Source organism: Sminthopsis crassicaudata, chromosome 4, assembly GCF_048593235.1.
Source record: "Sminthopsis crassicaudata isolate SCR6 chromosome 4, ASM4859323v1, whole genome shotgun sequence".
Classification (NCBI taxonomy): Eukaryota; Metazoa; Chordata; class Mammalia; order Dasyuromorphia; family Dasyuridae; genus Sminthopsis; species Sminthopsis crassicaudata.
Genome location: NC_133620.1, coordinates 411,658,225 through 411,671,747, shown reverse-complemented (window position 1 = coordinate 411,671,747; position 13,523 = coordinate 411,658,225). Strand labels below are relative to the sequence as shown.

The 13,523-nt window shown below is 32.0% G+C and overlaps 1 protein-coding gene across 4 annotated transcripts in view; it reads right to left on the bottom strand.

Annotated features, from left to right (window-relative positions):
- The window catches only part of PTBP2 (polypyrimidine tract binding protein 2), a 114,642-nt gene that overhangs the window by 26,935 nt on the left and 74,184 nt on the right, over window positions 1-13,523 (bottom strand). For all 4 annotated transcript variants that reach the window (XM_074262753.1, XM_074262754.1, XM_074262755.1 and 1 more), the window contains exons 6-8: window positions 12,552-12,716; window positions 12,358-12,468; window positions 1,036-1,231 (exon numbers count right to left, since the gene is read on the bottom strand). In XM_074262753.1, coding sequence (XP_074118854.1) covers window positions 1,036-1,231; window positions 12,358-12,468; window positions 12,552-12,716 — 472 coding nt within the window. The remainder of the gene's footprint in view (window positions 1-1,035; window positions 1,232-12,357; window positions 12,469-12,551; window positions 12,717-13,523) is intronic.

Below are 13,523 nucleotides of genomic sequence, written 5' to 3'. Positions count from 1 at the left end.
TCTATGTGCCAAAATGTTTGTGGCAGCCCTTTTTGTTGTAGCTAGAAACTGGAAGTTGAATGGATGTCCAGGGAGGGAGGGGAAAATTTGGAAAAATGAATACAAGGGATAATGTTATATATAAAAAAAAATTATTCATGCATATATACTGTCAAAAAATTTTTATAATTATAAAATTAATAAAACAAACAAATAAATAGTTTTTTTTAAAAAATCCCTGATCAAGGTGGTCTCTAAAATTACTTTTTAAACCAATATTTTATGACTGACAGTATCTTGACAAAAAAAAAAATACACTCATATATATTAAGTGTATCAACAGTTAAATACAACATAATAAAAATAGGGTTTAATCTAAAAATAAGTTGAAATTTAAAATTCAAACAAATGGCAAAATAGATCTATAATAACAAAAAAAAAAATTCTCTACACAGATCTACTATAAGAAATTCATTACCGCAGTTACTATGAATCATTTCATTGCCCCTAACAAAACCTAAAATCACAAAAGAGAACAGAAAGAAACCATAAGCATTGTCTATAGGATTGCCTTCCCATTGTGAAAACTAATAGAGGCTATAAAATGCTATATATAAATACACATGCCATATCTCCCCATAAAACTTGTTTGTTTTATCTGACTGGTTCTGTGTTGTACTAAGTAAGAAAATTAGATTAGCACTTAAGAACATGCACAAGGACACCAGATGTTAAAAGGCAGTAATGGTATATGAGAGTATGAAGTGTAATTAAACCTAATGAGACTTCCACATGTATCTTTCTTCATAAGCATATTTGTAGATTTTTGCTTTGCTTTGTATTTTTGTGGTATTTTTTAATGAAACCTGCGAAGGACCTTTAGAGTTCTGGCCAAATAACATTCACGTGCTTTCTCACCTGAGAAAAACAAAAACTATCAAAAACAACTTACCAACAATTTAAAGGACTGACTCTTTGGAATAATATAATATAGTTTAAACAATATCTTCTATTAAACAAAGTGGAAAAAAATATTTCAGGGAGCAATAACCATACCTAGAAGAGATGTCTCCTTAGCAAATGCTGCAGCAATAGCTGGGTCCAAAGCTGGTTGCCCATCACCAGAAGGAAGATCAGGTCGAGTATAGTCTCTACTTTTATCATTGTTGTATTTTACATTCAAATTTACCAGTTTGGAAAAATCAATCCTTAGAGTACAGCATGCATTATAAATATTCTGACCATCCAAAGCCTGAAAAAGTGAACAAAATGTTAGTTTAGCAAAACATAATCTAGTACAAATGCAACAAAGATTCTCATAAGTAACCATTAAAAAAAATGCATTATACCCAGCAAGATATTACAGATCACATATCAAAGTTTATGGACAGACCTGAACAGAGACAGGAGAATAATCAAGAAAATTATTTAATAGTTACTAAAAATTAAGATACATTTATGATTTAGACTGTAGAGACCTACTCTAGAACCACTGCTCCCAACAATTAAGTATGACCACTATTAAAGAATTTAAAAATAAAATATTTATAAAAAATATTTATTTCATGTCTACATCCTAAACAAGATGTTGAGGTGAGATTATGGTTTTCAGCATCATAAAAACATTTTAAATAGAAACTTAAAAGTGTCAATGTTCAAATAAGCCTACATAGGACTCATCCAAAGTAAGCAATTGTGTTAGAAATTTAAAAAAAAATATGTTGATTTTATTTATCTTAATATATATATGAGATTCTACATGGATAAAATTACAGGGAAATGGTTCTTTAGTTTTATTAATTTTTACCAGGCTACACTAGGTTGATCTTTGACTTCTTATAGATTATCCCTAAACTATTTGAGTATCTACATGATCTAAGCCAAGGGTTCTCAAACTACAGCCTGAGGGCCAGATGCTGCCACTGAGGACATTTATGTGGCCTGCTGGGTTATGGCAAATGGGCTGAGGGGCGGAGACAGAGTGTGAAGTTTTGTTTTTACTATAATCTGGCCCTCCAGCAGTCTGAGGGACAGTGAACTGACCCCCTCTTTAAAAAGTTTGAGGACCACTAATCTAGGCAGTTCAGAATAAATCCATATCCTATTTTTAAGATCAAGACCACACAGGACTAATATAATCAACATATCCTGCATAAAGCTTGTTTGTATATAGTTCTTTTCATGCTGTCTTTACTATTAGATCATGAGATTCTTGAGAGCAAGAATTGCCTTCTGCCTTTCTTTATATCCTTCAGATAATGTGGTGCTTAATAAACATTTACTGCTTTATAAGTCAAACTAAAAACTTCCTCTATCAATGCTAGCCAGTACCTTTTCTAAAACATGTAATCTTAAGAGTGCTAGTGGGGTCACAGAGCTAGTTAAGTGTAAGGCAGGCCCCTCTCTTGCATACCTGCAATCTCTTAATATTTTTTAAAGGGGAGAAGTAGTAGAAAATCTCAGAGTAGAAAGTAGGGGAAATTTTGTTGTGGTCTAAATGTAACATGAAATATTTGTATTTCTGACACCATTTGGAATCAATTATCTACCTAGCTATTATAATCTATATTTGAAGGCTGATTATGTCCAGGGATAAAGGGAAAAGTGTTCCTAAAACAGAAAGAAACATAGCTTAAATGGAAGTGGTGAGGGGGGAAAGGGGAAAGAAGAATCTGAGATGGAAGAAGAGAGACATGATCCTTCATTATGCTGTAAGATGGAAATTTACAAAGTAGAAAAAGGAAGCCAAGAAAGACATGCTACTACAGCTTAAGACGTATGAAGCCTACTCCTGAAAAGGGAGCTGAATGTTCCAAAAGCAGAAGTTGGTTATCTCCAAAAGAATGACACAGTAGATAGAGCCACTGAAGACAAGTGAGAGATCATCCAGCAAGAATTAAGGGGAGGTGGGGAAGGGAGAGAGAAATCAAAGTATTAACATCTGGTCTTTCAAAGGATCTTAAGATTAAAAATCTGGTGCAAGAATGGACCTGAGGAATCATCAAATCTTCTCATTGAATCAATAAAGAGATAAAGGCCCAGGAAGGTTAAATGACTTGGGCTAAAGTGGGAATAGGGTACAGAACTTTCTGATTCCAAATCTACTACTTTATATCTTAGACCAAAAAATATGAATAAAACTGTTGTAAGAGTTTGTTTATATCCCCAAAAAGTATTGAAGACTCCAAAGAGCTTTTATGTAGGTTATAAATATCAATGTTTACTGAATTAGAAATCAAAACTATTAATATTTTAAAATATTAACTCACTTAAAATAATAACAAATCTATTATATGTTAACAATAAACAACATTCTTTTAAACAATAACTTTCCAGAGTGGAAAAATTTAGCAGAAAGAATGGAATTGTTTTTATGTCTGTAAATATTTAATGACTATCCTAAAACAGTTGAATTCTCAAATCCTGCTTCTCAATTCAATCTGTTGTGATACTTTTATTGAAAGCATATGAAGAAAATCAGGCTTTACACAGGAAGCATAGTAGTATTTTAATAATAAGCAAATAATGTCTTAGTATATTTTTTTGTTTAAAACTGTTTTTTACTATTTTTATAATTATACTAAATTTTAAATACTAGTTTTGATATCATGGAGCTCAGAAGTCACTGTCATCTTAATAATAACAAACAAAAGGTATGTTGTCTTACTACATATGTATCTAAGATATATGAACCTCTCAAAATTTATCAAAAATGACAACTACCAACCTCTACTGATTTAGATGAATATAAATGATGAAGCCAGAAAGAACTTATAAAGTATTGCCAACAATTATGAAATAGAGGTACTAATAGGTGCAGGAGCTAAGTTTTCCTGTTGCACACCAAAGGCAAAGACTACAGAAGAAAAAACCTTATTTGGGAAGTGAACTCACAGTTAAGAGAAGGAGATATGAATTCCTGAAGGCCAGCTTAGAATAATGGATAAGAAAATTCTAATCAGACATGGAATATACCTAAGAAAGGCTTATAAAAATGTATTTGTCAGGTATCATTCAAATCCAACTGGAAAAAATTGGGAGGATAAGAAGGAAACATATATACGTGTACACACGTACACACACACACACACACACACACACACACTCTCTCTCTCTCTCTCTCTCTCTCTCTCTCTCTCTCTCTCTCTCTCTCTCTCTCTCTCTCTCAAAGCAACTATACTGTAGCCAGAAGGCAAAAGAATAAACACATCCTGGAATTTACAAGATAGAATGCAGTTTTTCTGGAGTTAAATGTCTACATAAAAATGCTACAAGTTTAGACAACAAGCAAGAAAAACTAAACATCTTACAATAGTTAAAATAAAATTCTGAACTAGAAATAGAAATCACTAAGACCTGGTAGGATAAAACTCTTGAAAAGATCAGTTTAAATATAGGGATGAGGGGACAACTTAAGGCTGAACTGAATATAAAAGGTATATTCATGTGAAAAACTCTAGGAAGCAGAGTGAACAAATTCAGGAAACATAAAAGAGAAACATGATAGAAAACATTTGGTGGAAGTCAAGGGAAGAAGTTTTGTCATGGGTAATGGGGTAGGGGCATGGAGAAAGTCACAATAATCTGAGACCTTTCTACTTTCATAGAACATAATTAAAAAAAAAATTGTCCCATTGGACAATTTAAGAGTCTAAACAATACAGTGAGAGGATAAACAAAGTATAACTAAAATCATATGCAAAAAGCTTTAACATCACATGCTGAGGCACCAGAATGTGTTTCTAAAAAGTTTACAAAAACATAAAAAATATTTTGTATTATCCCAATGACATATATACTCTTTTCAGCAATAAGCTAAAATGGGGAGGGGAACATGTGCTTCAAACGTATAGAACTTACTATAAATGGCTGATTTATTCCATGGATTTGGTTGTCACTTCTCCCAAAATATGAAATTTTAGTCATATTTTAAAATGTTACAGAAATTCAACTTATAGTCTTAAAAAATTTTATAATATATTAGAATTCACTTTGTTAAAGAAATGAGAATACAACTTTTTTTTATATTTATTTAATTACCATAAAAATAAAAATGGTCAATTATTACTCTGAACAATAATTCTCAATCTATTAAGCAACTTTTCTATTGTAGACAATAAAAGCATATATATTTAAATACTGATTCCCAGGCTCACATATAATGAAAAATGTTATTTCCCTCCCAGTGGCATTGCCCATCCTGCCTAATAAATAGGATCCTGGCATCAACTTGTTTTCTAGTGATCTCTTTTACATGTGACTTAAAAAAAAAAAGTCAAAAGTTCTGATTAACTGATGTAAAATGATTTTTAAAAATAAAAATCTAGTTTTGTTCAAAAGTATAATGTAAGTGCATACCATAGCATCTAGGGTATGCTGCAAGCTACCTAAAATGCTCGAGTTATCAAAAAAGTTATTTGGCCATAAGTCACTTGAAAACGATTTACTCCGAGAAGAGGGATTTGTAAAGGATTCCAATAAACAAATACAAAGGATGAAAAGTTTACTTTGGGGAACAATTTTGGCAAGATATCTAGAAGAGTGATATAAGAAATGGCAATCTCATTATAACCTAAGTTCTTTGAAAGCTGAATACAGGCAAAAAAAAATTCATCATCTTACAAACAACATTATACTGCACTTCTTTGAAGTTTGCCAAATGGTCCTGAATTAAGAATTAAAATTCCTCAACATATTTGTGCGTGTACACATATTTGTACTTGTCCTACCAACAAAGCCTTTTTCATATGGGACCACAGGATTTAAGAATAGGAAGAAATGTTTCCTCATTTTTGCAAATAAGGAAATTAAGGCTCAAAAAAGATTAAACAAGTCACCAGAGAGTTTCAAAGATGAACAGCATTTTCTTTTGCTTTGTTTATATCCCCCGCACAGAGCATGTACCTAATAAATGTGTATCAACTGAACAAACCTTTATGATCAAATTTAAAGGCCTGTTTGATATTTAAAACTCTGTACAAACTGGTACCTTCTTACATTTTCCAGCTGTCTTAACTTTAATCCCCTTCATACACAGTATGTAATTCCATGATTAAGACACTATTAGCACATGTCTAGAATACTTTGTCCCCTCTTGATTCCACTCAATGAACATATATTTTAAGAGGCCTTACCTGACTTTTGGGTAACTCTATATACATTCAATGCATGTGTATGTGTGTAAAAATATGTGAAAGAGATACGTAGTTATTCACATTATCATCTCTCCCATTAAAATAAGGGCAGGAACTGTTTTTTTGTCTCTCTATATCATCACTACTTGACATAAAACCTAAGCCCATTAGAAGTGTTTGATAAATACCTGTTGACTGAAATCTTTTTACTTCAAATTCAGTAATATTTTTACAAAACTCATTCTTACTTGAGGATCAGGAAACTAACAAATTGAAAACTTCTAATATTCCAAATATACACAGAGATACATTATTTTCTATCATGACAGCTACCATACTTAATTTTATATAACTATGGACTAGAACTAGCATCCTTAAAATCCAAATTTTATCAGTTCAGGTTATTTAACCAGCAGACAGTATGTAACAGGATTGACAGAGGGAAACCAGATGGTGTAGTAGACAGAGTAACAGACTTATGAGTTTGATTCTTGTCTCAGATTAACTAGCATAATGTGACACTAGGCAAGATACTTTTTCTTTCTGTGAAGTTTTTACTCAATCCACATTAATGCTAGAGTCTTCCCTCTGTTGACTCTCTTGACTTATCCTGTATATATCTTGCATGTACACAATTATTTCCATGTTCTCTCCCTCATGAGACTGTAAAATCCTTGAGAGAAATGCTGGTCTTTCAACGTTCTTGGTATCCCCAGTGCCTGGCACATAATACAAGCTTGAGAAGTACTGTTGACTGAATGCTTCAGTTTCCTCATCTGTCAAAGAGGGATAATGAAAGCACCTACCTGAAAGAGTTGTTCAGAGGATCAAATGAGATAATACATGTAAAGCACTTTGCAAACCTTAAAAGTGCAATATAAAAGTTAGCTATTATTATCAAAAACAAAGATGTAGGTAGATTCTGCTAACATAAATAGACTAGTGAAGTGAATAAACTTGTTTAACTGAAAACTACTCAAGATTTCACATAAGAATGGTAATTCAATTTACTTTCCCCTTAGGAACTATAACAAAAAATAAGACAAAATTAAGTTTCCAATGTTCTTCTTTCACTCTAACAATGATACAAGATAAAGTAATGTGTCATAGATTAAAAAAAAATTATAATATAGAAATTGACTCAAAAGAACAAAAAAAAATCAAAACACTTATTCAAGTGCCTAGTGAATATAAACAGAATTTAATTTAAAATTTAAATTTAAAAACTAAAGGGGAAATAATAAACTCATACATATTGTAATATTACATAACATGTGCATCAAAGTCAAGAGAGAGTTATATGAGGTAGGAAGAGGATGGTTAACTAGTTCATAGGATTTAGAAAAGGTGTGGCAAAGGAGTATTTTGAATTGCCCTTTAAAAATATAGGTAAGGATTCAATGAAAAAGGAAAACAGAGTATAGTGTGTATATATAGGTTTGTATTTTCAAAAGAATCTAGAAATCATGTGATATAGGACTGGAATGGAAGCTATCCTAAAAATCATCTTATCTAATCTTGTTATTGAGGAAATACCAGGCTCAGAGAACCTGATTTGCTAAAAGCCAGATAGATATCATGTGTTAATCTTGGAGTCTGAAAGTTTGGTTTTCTGACACCAAATACAGTGCTCTTACTATTAAAAAAAAAAAAAAAATAAGTCACTTGGCCCTGAAGATGAGCAACAATACACATTAATGATTATGCTTGCAAGTTAAATTTTTAAATGCAAAGCAAAATGTTTTGTCCTTAAAAATATTATGATAAAGGATAAGTCAGTTAATTTCACTAAGTAAAAAAAACAGCTATGCAACAGAAAGAAAAAATCAAAAATGGCAAAATGATACTTTAAGAAATAACTTAAAAAATAATACTTTTCATGATCACAAAATAGAAAATTTGGATTATATCAAGTTAAAAAGCTTTTATACAAACAAAACTAATGCAGATGAGATTAGAAGGTAAGAAATAAACTGGGAAAACATCTTTACAGTTAAAGATTTTGATAAAGGTCTCATTTCCAAAATATATAGAGAACTGACTCAGATTTATAAGAAACCAAGCCATTTTCCAATTGATAAATGATCAAAGGATATGAACAAACAATTTTCAGATGATGAAATTGAAACTATTACTACTCATATGAAAAGGTGTTCCAAATCATTATTGATCAGAAAATTGAAAATTAAGATAACTCTGAGATACCACTACATATCTGTCAGATTGGCTAAGATGACAGGAAAAGATAATGACAAATATTGGAGGGGATGTGGTAAAACTGGGACACTGATGCATTGTTGGTAGAGTTGTGAACAGATACAACAACTCTGAAGAGCAATTTGGAACTATATTTAAAAAGCTGTCAAACTGTGCATACCCTTTGATCCAGCAGTGTTACTATTGGGCTTCTATCCCAAAGTTTTATTAAAGAAGAGAAAGGGACCTGCATATGCAAAAATGTTTGTGGCAGCCCTTTTTGTAGTGGCAAAAAACTGGAAACTGAGTGGATGCCCATCAATTGGAGAATGGCTGAGTAAATTGTGATATATGAATGTTATAGAATATTACTGTTCTGAATAAATGACCAGCAGGATGAATACAAAGAGGCCTGGAGAGACTTACATGAACTGTTGTTAAGTGAAATGAGCAGAACCAGAAGATCATTATACACTTCAACAATACTATACGAGGATCAATTCTGATGGAAGTGGCTATCTTCAACAATGAGAGGATCCAAATTAGTTCCAATTAATCAGAAATGAACAGAACCAGCTACACCCAGTGAAAGAACACTGGGAAATGAGTATGGACCACAACATTGCATTTACACTCTTTCTGGTATTTGCTTGCATTTTGTTTTTCTTCCAAGGTTATTTTTACCTTCTTTCTAAATCCAATTTTTCTTGTGTAGCAGGACAACTGTATAAATATATTGTAACACATTTAACATGTACGGAACTACCAGTCATCTAGGAGAGGGGATGGGGAGAAGGAAGGGAAAAGTTGGAACAGAAGTTTTTGCAAGGGTGAATGATGAAAAATTACCCATGCATATACTTTATAAATAAAAAGCTGTAATAAAAAAAAGAAAAAAAACTGAATTCATTAGACAGAAAAATCATCTGTGTATCATCCATTTTTAAAAACTAGAGAATTTTAAAAAAATAAATAATTTGACTTTTCAGAATCACATTATTGTATTTCTGACATACACACATTCCCTAAATTTAACAAATATAATACTGAAACCCATTCTCTCCTACTGAATTATACAGATAATGTTTGCAAGATCTGGAAAGGACGCTGAAATCATTTAAAAAAAAAAAAAAAAAATTCCCCTGCAAGGGACTTTAGGAGCCATCTACTCAATTTCACTAATATTACAGGTGAGAAAACTGAATTCTAAGGGAGTAAGTGTAATTTCCAAAGATCATAACACTAAGTAGCAGATATTAAATTTGAACTTAGATCTATCCTTTGACTCCAAATTCACCATTTTTTTTTTTCATTCTATCACCTTGCAAAAAGAAATGATGGCAAAAGCAGGGAGGGAATGGAGATTGAATATAAAAACATGGAATGATTTTTTAAGAACAATGATAAAAATGATAAAGTTCAGAAAAATAAAAATATGTAACAAATATGGTTAATAGAAAATTGAAACTAGAAATGATAGCTACATTTCAAGGTACTGAGGAAACTGCTAGATTTGACTACTGAACCAGTTTTGTTATCTATGGAAGATAATGAAGAATAAGGAATGTATCAATCTCAAAATGAGAAAAGTCCAAATATAATCCTAATATTCAAATAAAGAAAACAAATAGACTGCACAGTTAAGGGGCCAGGACTATTAAAAATTCTAGAATCTATTATTGATGGACATTTATTGAAGCACAGCTTTATCATAAGCAGGTCACATCAGACTATTTCTTTTTCTTGACTGGGTGGCTAAAATAATAGTTCAAAATGAACTAATGATAGTTCAACTAAATTCAATCAAAGCATCTGATAAAAGTCTTTGAATGTATTTTTATAGAAAAGAGGTGGGTGAAATGATAGCTGAAAAAGGAAAATACTCGAATATCTTATTGTAGATTAGCCATTACTGAATGGTTCAATATCAACCTGGAAGGTCTCCAATGGAGTCAAAAAACATTTATGTTTGGCCTTGAATTGCTTGTGTCATGTCCATCAATTTTTTAGATGACATGCAGTTAGGAAGAATAGCTAATATTGACACAGAATACAAAAATGAATCAAATTAAGATGAAATTTAACAGAGAATACAAAATCTTGCATTTGAATTTTAAAAAATTCAAATATTATATATACAAAATGAGGACATATGACTGCAGATACTATATGAGGATCAGTTTCAAAATTGGGGACTTTTTAATTGGAGAAAGGTTGATTCAAGGAGAACATGATAGCTGCCTTCAGATATGTAAAAAGGGGAATCACCTGAAAGAGGAATTAAATTTATGTTTGTTTCAGAGAAATAATCTTAGAGTCATGAAAGGAAATTACAAAGATGAAAATTAAGTCTTGGAATAAGAAAAGATTGGGGCAGCTAGGTGGTGCAGTGGATATAATACTAGCCCTAAAGTCAGGAGGACCTGAGTTCAAATCTGCATTCAGACACTTAATACTTCCTAGCTGTGTGATCCTGGGCAAGTCACTTAACCCCAATTGCCTCAGCCCCCCACCCCCAGAAAAAAAAAAAAAAAAGAAATAAGAAAGATTCCCTCTCCATCCCACTTCCATCATAACTATTTAAAAATACAACGTGCATATTAGGTGCACCTACTCCCCACAAAACTTCTTCAGTTGCTACTTGTGATTTACTTCAAAGAAATTGTCTTTATATGCTTTGGACTAGATGGATCTGGGTTTCCTCTAATTCTGAGGTTCCATGTTTCTAGGGAAGGAACTGGAGCTTGACCCTATAACTTAGGAGCTTTATACTCACTTCCCCTAAGAAGAATATTTCCTAAACTTATTAACTAAGGAGATAGGATGTGATGGTATATATAAGAAGCCTTATTTGCTCTACTTATACATGTAGTTTGTAGTATCACCCTTTAGAGATACCCATTTCTAAATTTGACAAAAATCTGTAGAAATCATAAAATAATGTACATCTACTTCATTTATTCAGATTCTTTGGTTTACTAAAAACACTTGATAGAAGCAACTTTTATTCACATAATGAATATACTTCAGTTTTTGTTCAGAAGCAATCATTTAATAAAGTCTAATTTTAAAAACTGAATTCGTTTTAATTAAATTTAACTGGCTAATTTATTTTCAACTAGTAGTATTATGCCATGGTGGGATATCCTATATTGTTCATACATACATAAAGTAAGATTTGATTGCTACTAGGTCTCTCAAATGGATCAAAGAAAAAGGAAAAAGACTCATGTACAAATGCAGATTTTATGGTAGAAAGAATCAGCAACTAAAAGGATGTCAACCAAAATGGGCAGCTAATGGTGCAGAGTGAGGCACCTGGGACATAGCGGATCAAGCACATATTCTGGAGTCAGGAAGATGCAAGTTCAACTCCAGCGTCACACACTCAGTAGTGGTGTGACCTGGGCAAGTCACTTAACCTCTCTAGCCCTCAGGTTTCTCACCTGTAAAATGGGGTAAAAACACCACCTACCTCCACGGATTGTTTTGAAGATCAAATGACCTATTTGTAAAAAGTTCTTGGTATCAGAGTGCCTGGACCAATATAGTGATATATACATACATAGCAGATACTATATAAATGCTTGTTCCCTTCTCTTCTCCCTAATGAGCTGTAAGAAATGATAAAGTGGATTGTTTCAGAAAAACCTAGAAGACTCCTATGAACTGATATGGAGTGAAATGTGAAGGATCAAGAGATCAAGTTATACAATAGTAACAATACCATAAAGAAAATTAGCTTTAAAAGGCTTAGGAACTCTAATTAACACAATGACCAATCACAATTCTAAAGAACTTATGATGAAACATACTATCAATCTTGAGATAAAAGTTGAAATACTCAAGAGTATTAATAGGAGCGTACTATTTTTTTTTTCTTTAGATATGGCTAATGGAATTTATTTTATATGATATCCTTATTTGTAATAGTTTTGATTTTTTTGCCTTCTCAATGTGTGGGTTGGGAGGAGGGGAAGAAAGGGAATTCAGGATAGAAAATAAAATAAAAACTGATATTAAACTTTTTTAGAAGACCTGGACTTACTAATTTTGCTTGTTGTGCATTTACTGGATCACCATATTGCAGCAAAGCTTGGAACTGATTATTTTTAGTAAATGTGATTATCTTCAATACAGCACCAAACTTGGAAAATATCTGTCATATCAAAACAACATGTTAGAATTACATCTATTATAAACATTCTAAATTATTTGTTTATGCAAATAAAAATAGCTTACCTGATGAAGAACATCAAGAGTTACAGGATAATACATATTGTCAATAATTATTCTAAGTACTGGACTCTGGGCTGGAGTTACTGCACTCTCACTAACTGTAGTGCCACTAAGAGGGGTATTTGCTGTCTGTACAGCTGTCACAGCCTGAAGAACTGCCTGAGCACGCTGAAAATTAAAACAAAAAAGATTTTTTAAGAAAAGCATTCTATTTCATTTGAATTTGACAGTACGTTTCCTTTATTTTCCTATATATATTTATTTGAAAACCTAACTTAATATCCATGAACAATTTAACAGCATTCTAATACTATATACCCACACTATCCAATACATTTTCAGACCAAAGTTGAATTCATGAATAGATACAGTGTAATTTATCTTCATTTGAGATTCTGGTGTAGCATCCAGGAGATGGGCTATAAATACTTAGAGAAGTAACTACAGAACCATGGGGAAATGGGAAGAGATAGAAATATGGATTATATGATCAAAGAATATAAAGCTAGAAGTCACCTACATTTGAACCCAAACTCACTATTTTAGAGATTAAGAAATGAATCCTGAAAGGTTAAGTAATTTGCCCTCTGGCTATAATTTTAATTCTTCATTACATTACATGTGTACTGATTACTGTAGAGGTTGATGTGATGCTATAAGATGAGACTATGAAGGGACTGCATATGAATAGATTTTAGGGGGATTAAGAAGGTAAGAATGAATAAAGTGGAAAGATGGGATTTTTATATGCTACACTAACAAATTTTACTGTATCTTAGTGTACACATATGATATGTATGTAAACCCATCTGTATATATGCATATACACACCTGCATACAGAAGTATCTCTACTGATCTTTGTGTGAATGTATATTTATGGGCGTATACAGTATATATGGATATGTACACATATGTTAATGATCCCATTCTGGTCAATGAGATCCTTTTTTTTGGGAGATGGGGGGGGGGGAAGG